Genomic DNA, 20935 nt, shown 5'->3' with positions numbered 1-20935 from the left:
TCAGCAGAAATATGGCAAACCTCAAGTTCCTCCTGCTATGATATGACACCTTGTCCCTGGTAACCAGCCTCCGTGTGAGAATGTACGGTATGACTAAGGTATCTTTAGTGTAAGAGAAAGACTAGCATAAAGGAAATAACCATCAAAAGCGATATCCTGTCAAAACTTTACACTGCATATGAACGCTCTCTCTCTCTAAGCCAATCATGTGTCCATGATGACTTCAGCACGTTGACAGAAAACTATAATCAATGACGAGAGCGCCCTCCTGTGAGAATCAGCAATACTACCACTCAAATGGCCTTGAGTAGAAAATTATGTCAAACTCTGTTGGAGGGAAGGACAGTGCCTATTCAAATACCAACAGTTTTGGGTGGAAATCAGTGGAAAACAGCATATTCCTAAGGAGTTTAATTTGAGACCAGTACACCGTGTGAGAAACCCCTCAACTGTTTTGGATTGTCTTTATACCTCAACAGTGGATGTTTGTATTTTTTCCCCCTCTACACTCCCTTCATTTTAGTCCCTTTATTTTGTCATTTTCGAATGTCATAACACTAATATGATGGGCTGGCTATGTTGGCTGTTTTCCAGGCCCATGTTTGAGGATGATGTCCCCTCTGTGTTGGAGCTGGAGATGGAAGACCTGGAACAGTGGATGAATAAAGATGGTGAGTCATCTAAAAACCCCAAGAGAAAATGTATAGCAGCCCACTAATAATTATCTTTGAAAATAATGTATAACTGGAACAATCTGAGCTGAGGCTGTATATCTTGTATGTTAGTTGGCAATGGTCGTGCTTGTTTTCCAAGCATTAGACTACTCTTGGTTCACAATAAGAAGATCTGTCTGTTTTAAACTCTGTTGACTACTCACTCCTGTTTAGTAATTGAAATTTGGACGTATGTAATCACATGCCTTTCCCTGATAAATGCTACTGTGAAAACAGGTTGGTAGAGTATAACTGTTCTCCAATAGAGGGCGCCATTGTATACTTTATTACTGAGCCACTGCAAGTGTGACGATAGCGTTCATACGTGGACTAGACTGGAGTCAATTCCTTTTTTATGTGCACTTTAAATATCTAAGTACATACTGATAGGAAAGCTATTCGTAGACTGTAAATGTCCATATTGTTTGTGATTTATACAGGGATATTGTATTCGTCACATGAGCTGTTAATTTGTTTTTTTAGGTGGAGTTCGAATGGACTCTGGACAAGGGATCTAACATGAGATCATGGTAAACGTACACCTGCTATTTACTAACACTATAGTAGTCAACTCTACTGCACTTTGCTGTTTATGTAGCAACGCCGCAGGATAAGATCATGGGCTCTATTCAATCTGCATCACTGAATCGTTACAGATTGCGCGATATAAATGTAAAGGTAATTCCCCATTGAGCCGACATAGGCAGCGTTTACCGTGAACGTAGTCAGCTAACGTGGAATATTGCGTTAACATTTCAATCACGCTTTAACGCTGAATATCTGTAATACGGATTGAATAGAGTCCACGGTGGTGACTGGTGAATGCGTCAGTCACACCCATCAATGCAACTCAGGAACAGGGAGGGAGGACAGACAGCCTGGTGATGACATAATGTGTTGTCCTGGTGAAATAATAACATGACCTGCTGCTGTTGACGTGGGTTGACCTGTCCTGCTGTTACTGTAACATGAAACTCAACAGTCTATCATTTGATTAAGAGAAAGAATCTAGGATCAGTTTAGCCTTTTAGATAATAATTACTAAGATGGACATGGATGGGGAGACCTGACCCTAGATCAGCACACGTACTCTGTGACACTTTATAAATACAGGCCTTGGTCAGTGGAGGCTGCTGAGGGGAGGACGGCTCATAATAATGTCTCCAAGGGAGCAAATGGAATGGTATCAAACACTTAAAAACAACATGTTTGATGCAGTGGTGCAACTTTTGTTTTAGAAGTGGGAGGGACATTATTTTATTTTTTATCCAGTCGGATAAACACTCCAAACAGCCTACCCGACCGCTCGGAGGCGTCCACATGGTCCTAAAGCACACCGTTGCCTCATTTTGTATCACATTCCAATGATAAGGCTCGGGGGAACAAAAATGCAATTTCAGAATGTGGGGGGGACATGTCCCCTCTGTCCCCATTGAAAGTTTCGCCCCTTTGTTTGATGTATTTGATACCACTCCACCTATTCCGCTCTAGCCATTACCAAGAGCCCGTCCTCTCCAATTAAGGTGCCACCAACCTGCAGGTGCTATTAATAAAGCTGCCAGTTGAGGACTTGTGAGGCGTCTGTTTCTCAAACTAGACACTCTAGTGTACTTGTCCTCTTGCTCAGTTGTGCACCGGGGCCTCCCACTCCTCTTTCTATTCTGGTTAGAGCCCGTTTGTGCTGTTCTGTGAACTGGCCATTTTGAGCCTGTAATCGAACCCACATATGCTGATGCTACAGATACTCAACTAGTCTAAAGAAGGCCAGTTTTATTGCTTCTTTAATCAGAACAGCAGTTTTCAGCTGTGCTAACATAATTGCAAAAGGGTTTTCTAATGATCAATTAGCCTTTTAAAATGATAAACTTGGATTAGCTAACACAACGTGCCATTGGAACACAGGAGTGATGGTCGCTGATAATGGGCCTCTGTACGCCTCTGCAGATATTCCATAAAAAATCGGCCGTTTCCAGCTACAATAGTCATTTACAACATTAACATTGTCTACACTGTATTTTTGATCAATTAGATGCTATTTTAATGGACAAAAAAATAGCTTTTCTTTCAAAAACAAGGACATTTCTAAGTGACCCCAAACTTTTGAACGGTAGTGTACATACTCATCATGCGCAGGTATTTATCCTTTATTTAACTAGGAAAATCAGTTAAGAACAAATTCTTATTTACAATGACGGCCAAACCCAGATGACGCTGGGCCAATTGTGCGCCGGGGGGGATTTGTATTTTTCCCTGTTTTTCTTCCGAATTTCATGATATCCAATTGCGATCCAATTACGATCTTGTCTCATCGCTGCAACTCCCTAACGGGCTCGGGAGAGGCGAAGGTCGAGTCATGCGTCCTCCGAAACATGATCCGCCAAACCGCACTTCTTAACAACCGCCCGCCTAACCCGGAAGCCAGCTGCACCAATCTGTCAGAGGAAACACAGCTCAACTAACGCCCGAAGTCAACCTGCAGTCGCCCGGCCCACCACAACAGTCATTTCTGTTCCTCCTGCATACCTTGTTTTGATACGTGGTGGCCACACACACACACACACACACACACACACACACACACACACACACACACACACACACACACACACACACACACACACACACACACACACACACACACACAGATACAGAGCGAGACAGAGTCTCACATACTCCCACACATGGTTCTATTATCTCTCTGACACACACACTCACATGCACAGAAAAATACACATGACTGCACAAGCACATGCCTCACTTACTGACATAAGGGCACACACACACACACACACACACACACACACACACACACACACACACACACACACACACACACACACACACACACACACACACACACACACAGTGACTGCTGAACTCTGTCCCCTACTCCTCTCCTCTGTACCCATCGTAACCTTCTAACCCTCTGAAGCAGGAAGAGTCCTGACATCTGTTAGCGATTACCACAGGCATGCATGGAAGTGTGGCGCAACAGGGCGTAGGGATGGCCCCTTGTTCTCTCTCTCAGAAAGGCTGGGAGGGTCAAGGTCCATTAGACTAGCTGTGAGCTCACGTCATTCACACACAGCTTTTTTCCCCCAGGGTTCTGTTGGTTTGCAGCGTGCCATAAGGGTGGAGGGTCATAGATTACTCTCAGTTAACTGTGTAGGGCAGGCCTACTGTAGACCAGTGGAGGCTGGTGGGAGGAGCTATTTGGAGGACGGGCTCATTGTAATGTCTGGAATGGAATGAATGGAATGGTATAAAACACATCAAACATATGGAAACCACATTTTTGACTCCGTTCCATAATTCCATTCCAGCCATTACAATGAGCCCGTCCTCCTATAGCTCCTCCCACCAGCCTCCACTGCTGTAGACAGCATGCCCTATTGTAGACCTACTGTAACTACATAAAAATCAACTGTAAGTATTTGTTGTTTCCAATGGGGGATTTATTGACAGTTTGGTGTAGACTAGAGGATCAATGTATCTGATTGTGAAATGACATCATTCTCATTCCTTCCCAAGGACCTTTGGCTTGTGATACTGTAGGTCAGAGGGTCTGGTGTGACAACCAAACGAATGTTAAAACATCACGTCACTCCTTCCAATGAAGGATGTTATTCTATTGATTGTATGAACATGTACTGTACTGTATGTAGTCACATGACCTCTCCCTGTCTGTCTGTCTCCTCTAGGCTAGTCCCTAAAGAGTCATGGAGTCAGTCAATTCTCTCTCCCAACCGTCCTCTTGCTGTACTGCCGGTGACAAAGGACATTTCCCCATCGCAGGGAAGGACAGTCTGTTACCCAGCAGCACTGCAGGCTTCTTCTATTCATGTCAATGTCAAGGCAACGTCATCAACCGACCACATTGACAACGAGAAAGCAACACCTCCACCAAGGTGACTGCAAAAAACAGGAAATGCTGAATTTATTTTCCATTTCAGCATAAACAAAAGACAAGTAACAATAAATGCACAAGTTAAACGTTCTTAGAACGTAACATCTTAAAATCTGCGCACTCCACCGTCAATTGTACTGTGGTATAGACTCTATGGAGAAACAGTGTGTGGCAATAGTCCTTTCACTACACGGATCCTGATTGTGGTAGGCCTAATAATGAATGCTTTTTGCAACGCCATCAACTCAGTACAGTGGCTTTTTAGTCATTGTTTCAAGTTCATATACACTTTTTATGTGATTGTTTTATTGGCTTTTGTATTCAGAATGTCATGCAGTGAGAGAGGAAGGAGTAAAACACAGGAGGTTGGTGGCACCTTAATTGAGGAGGATGGGCTCGGGGTAATGGCTGGAGCAGAATGAGTGGAATGCTATCAAATACATCAGACACTTGGTTTCCATGCGTTTGATGCCGTTCCATTCGCTCCGTTCCAGCCATTATTATGAGCTGTCCTCCCTTCAGCAGCCTCCTGTGGAGTAAAACGTATAAAACTATTGCTGAAAGCAGGTGTCGGTAGCCATGTTCTGACACCCAGACAACAATATCAGAACTTGACCTCCAAAGATCCTACAGGCCCTCCCCTTTACAACATAAACACATATTCCATGCCCACAGTAAAGCCATACCAGATGGTATATAGTCTTATTCCAACAGCCAACTAACCCAGTCCCATGATAGATATGATGGCTCTAACCCAGTCCCATGACAGATATGATGGCTTTAACCCAGTCCCATGTCAGATATGATGGCTCTAACCCAGTCCCATGATAGATATGATGACTCTAACCCAGTCCCATGATAGATATGATGGCTCTAACCCAGTCCCATGATAGATATGATGGCTCTAACCCAGTCCCATGACAGATATGATGGCTCTAACCCAGTCCCATGATAGATATGATGGCTTTAACCCAGTCCCATGATAGATATGATGGCTCTAACCCAGTCCCATGATAGATATGATGGCTTTAATTAACCCAGTCCCATGATAGATATGATGGCTTTAATTAACCCAGTCCCATGATAGATATGATGGCTTTAATTAACCCAGTCCCATGATAGATATGATGGCTTTAATTAACCCAGTCCCATGATAGATATGATGGCTCTAACTCAGTCCCATGACAGATTTGATGGCTCTAACCCAGTCCCATGATAGATATGATGGCTCTAACTCAGTCCCATGATAGATATGATGGCTCTAACCCAGTCCCATGATAGATATGATGGCTCTAACCCAGTCCCATGATAGATATGATGACTTTAACCCAGTCCCATGATAGATATGATGGCTCTAACCCAGTCCCATGATAGATATGATGGCTTTAACCCAGTCCCGTGATAGATATGATGGCTCTAACCCAGTCCCGTGATAGATATGATGGCTCTAACCCAGTCCCATGATAGATATGATGGCTTTAATTAACCCAGTCCCATGATTGATATGATGGCTTTAATTAACCCAGTCCCATGATAGATATGATGGCTTTAATTAACCCAGTCCCATGATAGATATGATGGCTCTAACTCAGTCCCATGATAGATATGATGGCTCTAACCCAGTCCCATGATAGATATGATGGCTTTAATTAACCCAGTCCCATGATAGATATGATGGCTCTAACCCAGTCCCGTGATAGATATGATGGCTCTAACCCAGTCCCATGATAGATATGATGGCTCTAACTCAGTCCCATGATAGATATGATGGCTTTAACCCAGTCCCAAGAAAGACATGATGGCTCTAACTCAGTCCCATGATAGATATGATGGCTCTAACCCAGTCCCATGATAGATATGATGGCTCTAACCCAGTCTCATGATAGACATGATGGCTCTAACTCAGTCCCATGATAGATATGATGGCTCTAACTCAGTCCCATGATAGATATGATGGCTTTAACCCAGTCCCATGATAGATATGATGGCTCTAACCCAGTCTCATGATAGATATGATGGCTCTAACCCAGTCCCATGATAGATATGATGGCTCTAAGCCAGTCTCATGATAGATATGATGGCTCTAACCCAGTCTCATGATAGATATGATGGCTCTAACCCAGTCCCATGATAGATATGATGGCTTTAACCCAGTCCCATGATAGATATGATGGCTCTAACCCAGTCTCATGATAGATATGATGGCTCTAACCCAGTCCCATGATAGATATGATGGCTCTAACCCAGTCCCATGATAGATATGATGGCTCTAACCCAGTCCCATGACAGATATGATGGCTCTAACCCAGTCCCATGATAGATATGATGGCTTTAACCCAGTCCCATGATAGATATGATGGCTCTAACCCAGTCCCATGATAGATATGATGGCTTTAATTAACCCAGTCCCATGATAGATATGATGGCTTTAATTAACCCAGTCCCATGATAGATATGATGGCTTTAATTAACCCAGTCCCATGATAGATATGATGGCTCTAACTCAGTCCCATGACAGATATGATGGCTCTAACCCAGTCCCAAGATAGATATGATGGCTCTAACTCAGTCCCATGATAGATATGATGGCTCTAACCCAGTCCCATGATAGATATGATGGCTCTAACCCAGTCCCATGATAGATATGATGGCTTTAACCCAGTCCCATGATAGATATGATGGCTCTAACCCAGTCCCATGATAGATATGATGGCTTTAACCAAGTCCCATGATAGATATGATGGCTCTAACCCAGTCCCGTGATAGATATGATGGCTCTAACCCAGTCCCATGATAGATATGATGGCTTTAATTAACCCAGTCCCATGATAGATATGATGGCTTCAATTAACCCAGTCCCATGATAGATATGATGGCTTTAATTAACCCAGTCCCATGATAGATATGATGGCTTTAATTAACCCAGTCCCATGATAGATATGATGGCTTTAATTAACCCAGTCCCATGATAGATATGATGGCTCTAACCCAGTCCCGTGATAGATATGATGGCTCTAACCCAGTCCCATGATAGATATGATGGCTCTAACTCAGTCCCATGATAGATATGATGGCTCTAACTCAGTCCCATGATAGATATGATGGCTCTAACTCAGTCCCATGATAGATATGATGGCTCTAACTCAGTCCCATGATAGATATGATGGCTCTAACCCAGTCTCATGATAGATATGATGGCTCTAACTCAGTCCCATGATAGATATGATGGCTTTAACCCAGTCCCATGACAGATATGATGACTTTAACCCAGTCCCATGATAGATATGATTGCTTTAACCCAGTCCCAAGAAAGACATGATGGCTCTAACTCAGTCCCATGATAGATATGATGGCTCTAACCCAGTCCCATGATAGATATGATGGCTCTAACCCAGTCTCATGATAGACATGATGGCTCTAACTCAGTCCCATGATAGATATGATGGCTCTAACCCAGTCCCATGATAGATATGATGGCTCTAACCCAGTCCCATGATAGATATGATGGCTTTAACCCAGTCCCATGATAGATATGATGGCTCTAACCCAGTCTCATGATAGATATGATGGCTCTAACTCAGTCCCATGATATATATGATGGCTCTAACCCAGTCCCATGATAGATATGATGGCTTTAACCCAGTCCCGTGATAGATATGATGCCTCAACAAATGTTTATGCTAAAGACTAGCTAGTCTCTCCTCCTCTCCTCTGCTCTGTCCCTTCTGGTTGTAGTACACAGACTGCATGTGGATCTATCTCTCTGTCTCTCTTTCACTCTCTCTCTCTCTCTCTCTCTCTCTGTCTCTCTCTCTCTTTGTCTCTCTCTGTCTCTCTCGCTCTCACAAACTCCGACTCTAATTACGAAACCCTGTCTATCGTGTTATGCATGAGATAACTGAGAACTGCTGGTACACTGCTTTGCTTTGGTTCATGCGCGTCACGCAATGCTAAAGCTGTTTAGAATTCAAGAGGGATTAGGGAAGGTAATTTCTGAGATAGTCTGCGAGATATTTTCACAGAGTGCAAATTTCAGTTGTGTTGTTATATACAGTGACTGTCTTGTGATGTTTTGTTTTCCATGATTTTCTTTGAGAAACAGAATTTCACAATTACTGTCATTACTTCCTAAGCATGTCATTCCTGTTGATGGTACACTGTCTTTCATTGGTTGAATATGTTTTTCCTCCAATGATAGTGATGTTGTTGATATGCACTCTGAATCTACAAATTCTCTTCACATCAATGTATAAATGTTATGCTCAGCTCTATGTGACAGTCAGTATTTTGCAGTAACTTTCATTGTAAATATGTGGAAGATCTTGTTTTTTACTTGCATGTATATTTTTTAAATGTGTATATTGTGCTTGATTTGATACAAATATTGATATTTGCTTATGGTCATAGGAGTGAATTTGGTCCCTCAATCTCTATTAGGTCCTCATACTTGTCAGTAATCCAAGTGTTACAGCAGTAGTTCTTGTAGTAAAGAGTAATAATTTCAACAAGGAACCAACTGTCCGGACAGTATATTTGCATATTTGTAAATCATCAATAAATCTGTGATGTGCTATTTTGTTTGTGCCCATTAATGTGTGCCACTTCGTCTGTCCCTGTATGTGTCACAGGAGGTTGGTGGCACCTTAATTGGGGAGGACGGACTCGTGGTAATGGCTGGAGTGGAATAAGTGTAACGCTATCAAACACATGGTTTCCATGTGCTTTATGCCATTCCATATGCTCCGTTCCAGCCATTATTATGAGCCGTCCTCCCCTCAGCAGCCTCCACTGGTGTGCATGTGTGGTAGAGCCAGAAACCCATCCCCCATCCCCCTCTCTCTACCCTCTCTTGCCTCTATATACCTGATGGACGCTCTTTGGATGGTAATTTAATTCATATTAAAGGAGGCTGGCGAAGAGCAGCAAGGACAGATATCCTGGAAAGCAATGCATATCAATAAGGAATAAACGCCAGGAGAGATGGACTTCCTATTCTCCCTCCTCTCTCTCTCGTTACATCATTACCAATGTACTGTCTGAAACTACCGCTCAAGGTCTCCCACCAGTATTTCTGCTTTTCACCTGGACAGTTAGTGACAGTATATGGCATATAAACATGTTATATCTCTTTAGATCATTGAAACATCTGGCGTTTTTTGATGAGTGTCTAGAGGAGACTTTTAAAAGTCATTTAAGAAGTATATAGAGCTACTTAATAAATATGTCTTGAGTGATGGGGGGGGGGGGGGGGGGTTCAGGGCAGAGGGTTAATGTGTCTCCTCCATATTTTCTTTGTACCCCTATGTCAATATAAATAAAATAAACGTTTGATCAAAAAATAAATACATCTGTGTTGTCAGATATATCTGATATAGTTTGGGCTCCTGAGTGGCACAGCGGTCTAAGGCACTGTATCTCCGTGAAAGAGGCGTCACTACAGTCCCTGGTTCAAGTCCAGGCTTTATCACATCCAGCCGTGATTGGGAGTCCCATAGGGTGGCGAACACTTGGCCCAGCGTTGTCTGGGGTAGGCCGTCATTGTTAAATAAGAATTTGTTCTTAACTGACTTGCCAAGTGAAATAAATAAATAAACATCTAGTTGATATAGCACTGCACGTGTTGGTACTCTACTGCACACCCCAGGGAAAGGTTGCCCCTAAATAGTACTTTATCTGATTCTGAACTTACTGGAACTGTTAACAGTTGAAATGCAAAACGGATCACAGATCAGCTAATAACTATTATACTATCACATATTACACTGGACTGGTAGTTGACCTCAGACTGCTTCATATGTAACCTTCATGACAGCAGTGTGTAGTAGTTGACCTCAGACGGATTCATATGTAACCTTCATAACAGCAGTGTGTAGTAGTTGACCTCAGACTGCTTCATATGTAACCTTCATAACAGCAGTGTGTAGTAGTTGACCTCAGACTGCTTCATATGTAACCTTCATGACAGCAGTGTGTAGTAGTTGACCTCAGACGGATTCATATGTAACCTTCATAACAGCAGTGTGTAGTAGTTGACCTCAGACTGCTTCATATGTAACCTTCATGACAGCAGTGTGTAGTAGTTGACCTCAGACTGCTTCATATGTAACCTTCATGACAGCAGTGTGTAGTAGTTGACCTCAGACTGCTTCATATGTAACCTTCATAACAGCAGTGTGTAGTAGTTGACCTCAGACGGATTCATATGTAACCTTCATAACAGCAGTGTGTAGTAGTTGACCTCAGACGGATTCATATGTAACCTTCATAACAGCAGTGTGTAGTAGTTGACCTCAGACGGATTCATATGTAACCTTCATAACAGCAGTGTGTAGTAGTTGACCTCAGACGGATTCATATGTAACCTTCATAACAGCAGTGTGTAGTAGTTGACCTCAGACGGATTCATATGTAACCTTCATAACAGCAGTGTGTAGTAGTTGACCTCAGACTGCTTCATATGTAACCTTCATAACAGCAGTGTGTTGTAGTTGACCTCAGACTGCTTCATATGTAACCTTCATGACAGCAGTGTGTAGTAGTTGACCTCAGACTGCTTCATATGTAACCTTCATAACAGCAGTGTGTAGTAGTTGGCCTCAGACTGCTTCATATGTAACCTTCATAACAGCAGTGTGTAGTAGTTGACCTCAGACTGCTTCATATGTAACCTTCATGACAGCAGTGTGTAGTAGTTGACCTCAGACTGCTTCATATGTAACCTTCATAACAGCAGTGTATGGTAGTTGACCTCAGACTGCTTCATATGTAACCTTCATGACAGCAGTGTGTAGTAGTTGACCTCAGACTGCTTCATATGTAACCTTCATGACAGCAGTGTATGGTAGTTGACCTCAGACTGCTTCATATGTAACCTTCATGACAGCGGTGTATGCTTACAAATGTTCATTTCCAGGGCTGTGAGCATTGTTCTCAGTCAGAGCTAGATTCTGGTTGCTCTGGTTTGTGTCGTGTCTTTGTATGTAGCAGAAAGGGCCGCTCATACAAGGTGATCTGACACAACCTAAACATGACCTAAGCCTAATGTTGACGCTCACTGATATCAGACAAAGGCCACTTCAAATAAACAGATGAGATAATCCAAAGAGATAGGATACGAGCAAAGATGACAAGACAACTTCTTGTGCGTGAGAAAAATAGAAGACAAGATGATTAGCTGGCAGAGTTCTTCTGAGAATTGGGTCAACTTGCAAATAACTTTTCTTTATACAAACGATACAGTATCTATTCATGGGAATCTAATAAGTGAATCTACAGACTGATGAATGACAGTTCACAGAGATAGATACATCTCTCTGAGATACCAATACATTCATCAAGTCAGCCTTCTGTTTTGTCCGTGTTCATTCTGCCCTGCCAGAGCAGAAAAATATATTCATCTGAAATCTGTGATATCAACACTGTACATTCAATTCAAATGCCATACCAGGTTTCTGTTTCTCTCTCTGTGTTCACTATCCTCAGTCTGTTCTGCTCTGTACTGGATCCATGGCTTACTGTAGTGCACTGTATCATTATCTGGCCTGAGCCATTGTTACTGTCACATCCAATCAATTCTCTCTCTCAGCCACACAGTCAGCCATGTTTTCCTTTTCCAGAGAGGCTGCGGTGTTCTGAGGCGACCTCTTTCTCATCTCTTCATCTTTCTGTTTGTGTGTGGCTTATCTATGCTACCTACTACACTGAACCAGTGGGCAGAGGGTAATCACACACAGCCACAGTACACACCAGGGAAACAGACGTGTGTGTGTGTGTGTGTGTGAAACAGAGAAAGTGTGTGTGTGGTATCATCACATCTATGATAGTGACACACTTTGCCTCCAGGCCGAGGCCCTCTTGACGAGTCGTGTCCGGCGAGAAGAGAAAAGCCCCCTTCCTTCCCGCACTCATCATCAAAGATATGAGATCTCACACTGCACTATGCTGCTGCTGTGTGTGGCACAGCACGCCCGATGAGCAACACATGATCCTTTCCCGGCAATACTGGGTTAACCCTTTCATTCACAGCAAGAAACCCTGATGCAGCCAACTGAGCTATATTCTTCCTCTGTGAGCTTATTTAACTACTGCACAGGGAAAGGCCTATACAAACAATACCGACGTCATCTTCCCTATTGTACAGAGTAAGAGCTGTGTTTCCCAATGGTCATGTTGGCGGTTGTAAGGGCTTGACCTCAGAGTAATGGTTTAATCTAGTCAAAACAGAGCAAAGAAGTTTCCTGAATGTGGGAAAGCTTTGTATTATTATGATGAAACCCACTTTCCATCCATCATTACACAGACTAGCCACATGACCACCATCCAACCTAATGGTCAGCAGACAACAGCAGTTCTCCATCACTGACTGTGACCCTCTATTTCTCAACACAACACAGCAGCCCATCAATGGACACTGGGTGTGTGTCAAACTATGAACTCTGCGGGCCTGGAAATACCTCGGCGCAAGTTGAGACTCAGTTCAGACTTTGTGAGCGAGATGAAAGACATCTGGGATTTGTCATTGGTCTTTAAAAAACATATGATGCAAATAGAATGGGAAGCCTTGTCTATTTCAGAGAGCGGAGTTATGATTTGTAAGAAAAAGGCACAATGAGAATGCACAGGCCAGGCCCAATTCCAGTGAGTGTCTTAACAGCCAAATGTGGCTGAGCACTCTCCAACAGCACTGGTCTGGATGCTAGTGGTGGAGCAGTCATAGAAACAGATGGAAGCCATTTGTTGTGTTTTTTCCCCCTCTGTAGCTGTGGTCTGGACAGCCTAGCCTAGGCTCCATGTTAATCGGAGTAATGTGTGCAGTTATGTGAGGAATATCGCTGTGTAAATTGAGAATCGTCACAGCAATAAGCTGTCCTGTTGTGTCCCTGTCCAGAGGTTTAACATACAGAGCTGACATTCTGTCATTGATGGATTCCTGCCGTATTCTAAATGTTCTATGGAGCCTGGGTCTGTCCCGAGACATATAGGATGTTAACGTTATTAATTTCCCCTCATATTCCGCAACTCTATGTTGCCCGATGCGATGTGGTCTAAACATATAACTCCAACAAAGCCTTTGGTATTTCAATGTGAAACTAATATGACCATACTGATTCCTCTGCCTTTGTCTGGATACTCAAATCAACCTAATGTACTATTTGAATATGAAGACAGACAAGTCAGAGGGACTTTTCAATTTCCACATAAGGATTTCCTGCATGTGAAGGTTCCAACTGCCAGGCTGCTCTGTTATCCGCAGAGGCTCTTAGTTTATTTGTGTCTGCCTGGCCTGGAAAAGCTCTCCCTCACTCACTCTCACTTTGAGGCATATTTTTCAGCTTTCGTTGGCTCAGTGCCAGTGTCAATTCCATGCTCCTCAGAATCACATTCTTTGGCGCTTAGTGATATCTCGGGCCTTCAGACTAGCTTCCCCTGGCAGATTAAGATACAGGACATGGAAATGACCGTAAAACAAAGCAAAACAATGCCGGGCACACAGCCGCTTCGCTTCAGTGCTGTGCTAAACACTGGTCCAGGAAATAGCGTTATGCTCAAATTAGTTGGTAGGAATCTCCTGGGTTTTTCACACAGATGCATTTCAAGTTTCAAATTGTATTAATCATATGTACTGGATACACATGATATACATCATCCAACGAAATGCAACAATAAAAAATAATAAAAGATACAAACATAAAGCGCACAATCACACACACTTTGTATGAAATATAAGAAACAGTAGGCTAATACACTGGACCAATTATATGAAAACAATCATATTCATTATAATAACTACCCTACACAGTACAGGTTCAAACAACTATTTCGGACGTAACATGTTTGCGTCGTTCTAAAAAAATGATTTTTGTTATCGTCATCATCCTGCGACTACCAACTCTCTACTAGTCAGTGAACAGAGAACGGAGAGCACTATCGCTTGAGGTAGCGGAGAGCATCAAGTGGATAAACTCTGTCTAATTTTCAGGTAATTCCCCTTCAGTGCTGGTAGGACACGGACCATACACCATCCCCGAGTGGATTTTTTTTGTCTGTGGGTGACCCGAACTGTTGGATGAATTGAAAAATATTATCATTTGGTGTCATATCTAAGCAGAAGCGAAAGTATTGAGAGTGGTATCCGAGGCTAGCCAGTTGGCTAACTGGGAAGGTTGCCTAGCTAGCTACTGCTGAGAAAATACGAAGCGGAGGGAGACCCCAACGGCAAAAAGGGCCATCGACGTGAGCTGTATCCTGAAGAGGAGCTCTCCGTTTTTCTGGACACATCAGGCGGAGCCGGAGTCCATTTTACTGTGTTCTACTCTGATAATTTCGGAGGTAAGAGGTACAAGGAAACGGGTGGTGCCGGCGTAGAAATCGTTACAATAGAACGGTGGGCCAGACAGTGAGCAGCGGAATGATTATCTAACTTCAGCGAGATAGCTAGCGATTCCTTGCTAGCCAACTGCAAGAGTGTTTCTCACTAAATTAAGCTATTTGTAAACATCAGCTTTGCATATACATTGAGAACGAATTAAATGTGTTAATCTGTGTTTTCAGACGCAACGAAACGGATACATTTGTAATAAATAACATGACCACCTTGACCTAGCTAATGGGGCTGGCTAGCTAATGTAGTCCATGTCAGCTAACGTTAGTAGCTAGCTACCAACCATCTGCTGGACTTTAACTAGCACTAGCTAGCTATCTTGCTGGCTGACAAGAACACACTTTCATTGCACGAAAAACAAGTCTTACGTTGTTTATTTTGCTTGTTTTGTTTCGGGAGTATGCTAACGTTATGTTAGTGTTGGTTTATAATTTCATTGATTCGCTGGAGAGTGAGTTAGCTATCCAACTAGATTGCACCGCACGCTAACTCAAGCTAGCTAGCAGTCTCCTTTTGTTATGCTAATGCTAGTCATCCAATTTCTGATAGCATAACATCCTGACTTAATCGCTACAACACAGCATGCATGCACAATAACGTTTAGTTTGTAAGAGCGGACTTTCGTGTTAGATACCTAAGCAAGCTAACGTTTATCGGATTGTACTTTATCAAATTTTATTTTGCTTAGTGTTTTTTCGTAAGGTTATTGAAGTAAGGTAAACGTTTGAGTGCATCTTACTAGCCGCGAGGAACGGCGCCAGTGTGAGCCAAGCACATGCTCCTGGCTATGGCATCAGTCAGAATGTAGAAATTCGAGATTATCAAGCGAGGATAACAAATGCAACTCTTTTTTTGTAAATGTACAATTTCATATAAACCATGCATAAAAAATAAACACGTGCTAACTATACATCTAGCTAATACACAGTGACTTCTCATATTGGCTAGTTATGTTTTTTAAATTGACTGAAATAATATTGTTGTCACTTTAAGATTTTCTGTTTACGTAACCTGTATGGGTAACTTTGCAGACGTATCAAAATAGCCTAGATATCCCATTAAAATGACGGGGAGTGAGAGATGGGTTAGGTTTGATGTGCGGTTTTGAGGTAACTACTGTTACCATCCCAGTATCACTAACTGTCATACTTGACTGCGTTGCCACAGTGAATCAAGTAAAGTAAACAGTGCATTTCAAAACTTGGTGTCTACTCTTATGAAAGACTATAGGGTGTCATGTCGGCAATACCTGCATTTTCTTCTTATGTAATCACTATTGTCAAATGTATTATTGTTCTTCCCGTATGTGACATTTTCCTTATGAAATGTACCTAATGACTCCTCTCTAACAACTGTAAGGATATGTGATGCAGCACTTAGGAATGTTAAACAAGACACCAGTTGAATAGTCTTTTCAACTGCGTTTCTCCCCTAACAAATCTGGGCACCGTGAATAGCCACCTATAGTTCCTCAAAATAAAGGTGTATGCCTATAACAATGCATTGTCCTGTAGGCAGGTACATACTGCTAGTCTCTACAGCCAGTTTCTTTCTTCTCAAGACTTGGTGCTGAGGGTTCTCGTGCAATCTTGACAGTTCAGTGTGGTCCCTTTTTGTGCTGTCCCCTGCACAAGACAAAATAGAGTTAAATTATAAGTAGGAAAGTAAGATAAAGGAAACCCTTTTCTTTTCCTGCTCAAATAATTCCTTTCTTTTAACTCTGTGCTCTCCTCTTGCTCTCTTTCTCCCTCAGTCCCTCTGTCTTCATAAGGCTTAGAGCCTCTCTGCTCTCTCCCTGCACAGTGAGTCCTCAATAACTCCTCGGAGCTCAGGCCCTCCACAGACTAACAGAATGGAAGAAGAGAGAGAAGCAGGAGGGAGAGAGAAGGCCCTTAAGGACTCCAAGAGATAAATAAAACAATGCAGTACTCCTCTCTAATGAAAGCCAGGAAGTGGGACAACCAAAGTTTTTTCCTTCTGAATAACAGCATTTTTCACACTTGTGGTGGTGATGGAGAATGTTAAGAGATGAGTAAGGGAACACATTCATGTTCATTAATCCAAATTGTTTATTTCGACTGGCTGGATGTTTCTTTGAGGGCCTCTGAAACTCTAAGCCTACGGGCCTGGTTATTAAATTGTCCACTCATTTAATACCCTTTGGTGTCGAGTGGTGATTTATCCATAGGGCTTGCATCATGCTCTTACAGCCATGCAAATAACCGATAACAAAATCATTGCTGCTGCTCTCACAGCATAAAAACATGTACACACACGATTCTCTCAGTACAGTTTGTGCTTGGAATTACCAAGGTGATACTGCCTGTCGCTACTCAATAACAGATTAACCGACATCTTATACACACGAGTCATGTATTGTATAGCCTAACTCTTACTCACTTCAATGCCTGTGTGATTGCTTTGCGAGGTTAACCTTGTCAAGTGGCTTTTCTTTAGTATATACCATTAATATTAGGTCATGAATATGGGCTATGTAAGTCTCCTTTTTATGGGAGTTGTAATAGAGCAGGGGTCTACAACCTTTTTTAGCATGAGAGCTACACAAAAAATATATTCATCTTTTTAAATAGGCACATTCTTCTTCTTTCCCCTTCCTCATGTCCTTAGTGTCAATATACACTACCGTTCAAAAGTTTGGGGTCACTTAGAAATGTCCTTATTTTTGAAAGAAAAGCAAATTTTTGGACATTGTTAGTGTTTTAAATGACTATTGTAGCTGGAAACGGCTGATTTTTAATGGAATAAGTGCATAGGCGTACAGAGGCCCATTATCAGCTACCATCACTCCTGTGTTCCAACAGCACGTTGGGTTAGCTAATCCAAGTTTATAATTAAAACAATTAAATAGTACCCGCAAAACACCTGTCTCAATGTCAACGGTGAAGAGGCGACTCCGGAATGCTGGCCTTCTAGGCAGAGTTGCAAAGAAAAAGCCATATCTCAGACTGGCCAATAAAAATTAAAGATGGGCAAAGGAACACAGACACTGGACAGAGGAACTCTGCCTAAAAGGACAGCATCCCGGAGTCACCTCTTCACTGTTGACGTTGGGACTGGTGTTTGCAGGTACTATTTAATGAAGCTGCCAGTTGAGGACTTTGTTTGATGTATTTGATACCACTCCACCTATTCCGCTCTAGCCATTACCAAGAGCCCGTCCTCCCCAATTAAGGTGCCACCAACCTGCAGGTGCTATTAATAAAGCTGCCAGTTGAGGACTTGAGGCATCTGTTTCTCAACCTAGACTAATGTACTTGTCCTCTTGCTCAGTTGTGCACCGGGGCCTCCCACTCTTTCTATTCTGGTTAGAGCCAGTTTGCGCTGTTCTGTGAAGGGAATAGTACAGTGTTGTACAAGATCTTCAGTTTCTTGGCAAATTCTCGCATGGAATAGGCTTCATTTCTCAGAACAAGAATAGACTGACGAGTTTCAGGAGAAAGTTCTTTGTTTCTAGCCATTTTGAGCCTGTAATCGAACCCACTAAGGCTGATGCTCTAGAGACTCAACTAGTCTAAAGGACAGTTTTATTGCTTCTTTAATCAGGACAACCGTTTTCAGCTGTGCTAACATAATTGCTAAAGGGTTTTCTAATGATCAATTAGCTTTTTTAAAATGATAAACTTGTATTAGCTAACACAACGTGCCGTTGGAACACAGGAGGGATGGTTGCTGAAAATGGGCCTATGTAGATATTCCATAAAATCAGCCATTTCCAGCTACAATAGTCATTCACAACATTAACAATGTCTGCACTGTATTTCGGATCAATTTGATGTTATTTTAATGGACAAAAATGTGCTTTTCTTTCAAAAACAAGGTCATTTCTAAGTGACCCCTAGCTTTTGAACGGTAGTGTACCTGCTACTTTAATGGTTAATAAACAACTTCTAAAAAATATTTTTTCCATGTACAAAGAAGGTACATTGCTGATTTTAAGTTTGTCTCTCAATGAATCTGTAAATGTTGGTTGGAAGTGGAACCTTCTTGGGTAAAGCAATTTTTTCAATTCTCTTATTTTCCCAAATTATATTTTCTCAGTTGTCTGGAGGAAAACGAAAACATTTTGATTTGAGTGCAATTCCCCTTTAATTACACATCTAGTGTGTGAGGAATGTACTGTCTAATGTGATGGTTTTGTATTGCTGCTGTTCATTTCATGATAAAGTTTGCAAATAATAGATACAGTGATGCACCGATCTGACATTTTTGGACGATATCCCATATTTTCCTTGCCAAAAGAACGATACTGATAACCATTATTCAAAATTTGAGCTGCCTTTTTTGAAAGCTTTCTAGTACAGTTAAGTAGTTAACACACACACATGGACCCAGTGGTCTAAGGCACTGCATCTCAGTGCAAGAGGCGTCACTACAGTCCCTGGTTCGAATCCAGGCTGTATCACACCCGGCCATGATTGGAAGTCCCATAGGGCTGCGCACAATTGGCCCAGCGTCATCCTGGTTTCGCCGGGGTAGGCCGTCATTTGTTCTTAACTGACCTGCCTAGTTAAATAAAGGTTACAAACACACCACATTGATCAAAGTTATTTTTTTGGCATTTACGTATGTCCCCGTTACTAGTAAAACATAATCAAAACCTATTTCTTTCACTTACTTGCTGTGCTGTTTCGTTGTTCGTTTGTTCAGTGGTTTCATTCTCAACCAGGATTTCTATGGAACGCCGTTTGGGTCTTTGTGTGTCAAAGATGCTATTTAACACTATTTCAAATCAAATTTTATTTGTCAAATACGCATGGTTAGCAGATGTTAATGCGAGTGTAGCGAAATGCTTGTGCTTCTAGTTCCGACAATGCAGTAATAACCAACGAGTAATCTAACCTAACAATCCCACAACTACCTTATATATACACACAGTGTAAAGGAATATGTACATAAAAATATATGAATGAGTGATGGTACAGAACGGCATAGGCAAGAGGCAGTAGATGGTATCGAGTACAGTATATACATATGAGATGAGTAATGTAGGGTATGTAAACATTATATGAAGTGGCATTGTTTAAAGTGGCTAGTGATACATGTATTACATAGAGATGCAGTAGATGGTATAGAGTACAGCAATAAAATGCAAATTAATTACTTAAATCATACAATGTGATTTTCTGGATTTTTGTTTTAGATTCCGCCTCTCACAGTTGAAGTGTACCTATGATAAAAAATTACAGACCTCTACATGCTTTGTAAGTAGGAAAACCTGCAAAATTGGCAGTGTATCAAATACTTGTTCTCCCCACTGTACATATGGGATGAGTAATGTAGGGTATGTAAACATTATATTAAGTAGCATAGTTTAAAGTGACTAGTGATACATTATTTACATAATTCTTCCATTATTAAAGTGGTTGGAGTTGAGTCAGTATGTTGGCAGCACCCACTCAATGTTAGTGGTGGCTGTTTAACAGTCTGATGGCCTTGAGATAGAAGCTGTTTTTCAGTCTCTCGGTCCCTGCTTTGATGCACCTGTACTGACCTCGCCTTCTGGATGATAGCGGGGTGAACAGGCAGTGGCTCGGGTGGTTGTTGTCCTTGATGATCTTTATGGCCTTCCTGTGACATCGGGTGGTGTAGGTGTCCTGGAGGGCAGGTAGTTTGCCCCCGGTGATGCGTTGTGCAGACCTCACTACCCTCTGGAGAGCCTTACGGTTGTGGGCGGAGCAGTTGCCGTACCAGGCGGTGATACAGCCCGACAGGATGCTCTCGATTGTGCATCTGTAAAAGTTTGGGAGTGCTTTTGGAGACGAGCCAAATTTCTTCAGCCTCCAGAGGTTGAAGAGGTGCTACAGCGCCTTCTTCACCACCCTGTCTGTGTGGGTGGACCAATTCAGTTTGTCCGTGATGTGTACGCCGACGAACTTAAAACTTTCTACCCTCTCCACTACTGTCCCATCAATG

General features: G+C 42.2%; 2 protein-coding genes across 4 annotated transcripts in view; both read left to right on the top strand.

Moving 5' to 3' along the window:
* LOC129840931 (transmembrane protein 154-like) overlaps positions 1–9193 on the top strand; it is an 84166-nt gene extending 74973 nt beyond the window's left edge. For both annotated transcript variants that reach the window (XM_055908976.1, XM_055908975.1), the window contains 3 exons: positions 595–671; positions 1197–1243; positions 4415–9193. In XM_055908976.1, the coding sequence (XP_055764951.1) occupies positions 595–671; positions 1197–1231 (112 nt within the window). In that variant the 3' untranslated portion in view covers positions 1232–1243; positions 4415–9193. The remainder of the gene's footprint in view (positions 1–594; positions 672–1196; positions 1244–4414) is intronic.
* A 5334-nt stretch (positions 9194–14527) lies between these two features.
* LOC129841129 (F-box/WD repeat-containing protein 7) overlaps positions 14528–20935 on the top strand; it is a 202558-nt gene continuing 196150 nt past the window's right edge. For both annotated transcript variants that reach the window (XM_055909246.1, XM_055909245.1), the window contains exon 1: positions 14528–14949. The gene's annotated coding sequence lies outside the window, so the exon portion shown is untranslated. The remainder of the gene's footprint in view (positions 14950–20935) is intronic.

Source organism: Salvelinus fontinalis, chromosome 42 (genome assembly GCF_029448725.1).
Source record: "Salvelinus fontinalis isolate EN_2023a chromosome 42, ASM2944872v1, whole genome shotgun sequence".
Lineage (NCBI taxonomy): Eukaryota > Metazoa > Chordata > Actinopteri > Salmoniformes > Salmonidae > Salvelinus > Salvelinus fontinalis.
Note: the sequence above shows the minus strand (reverse complement) of the source record. Positions and strands in the feature narration are given on the sequence as shown.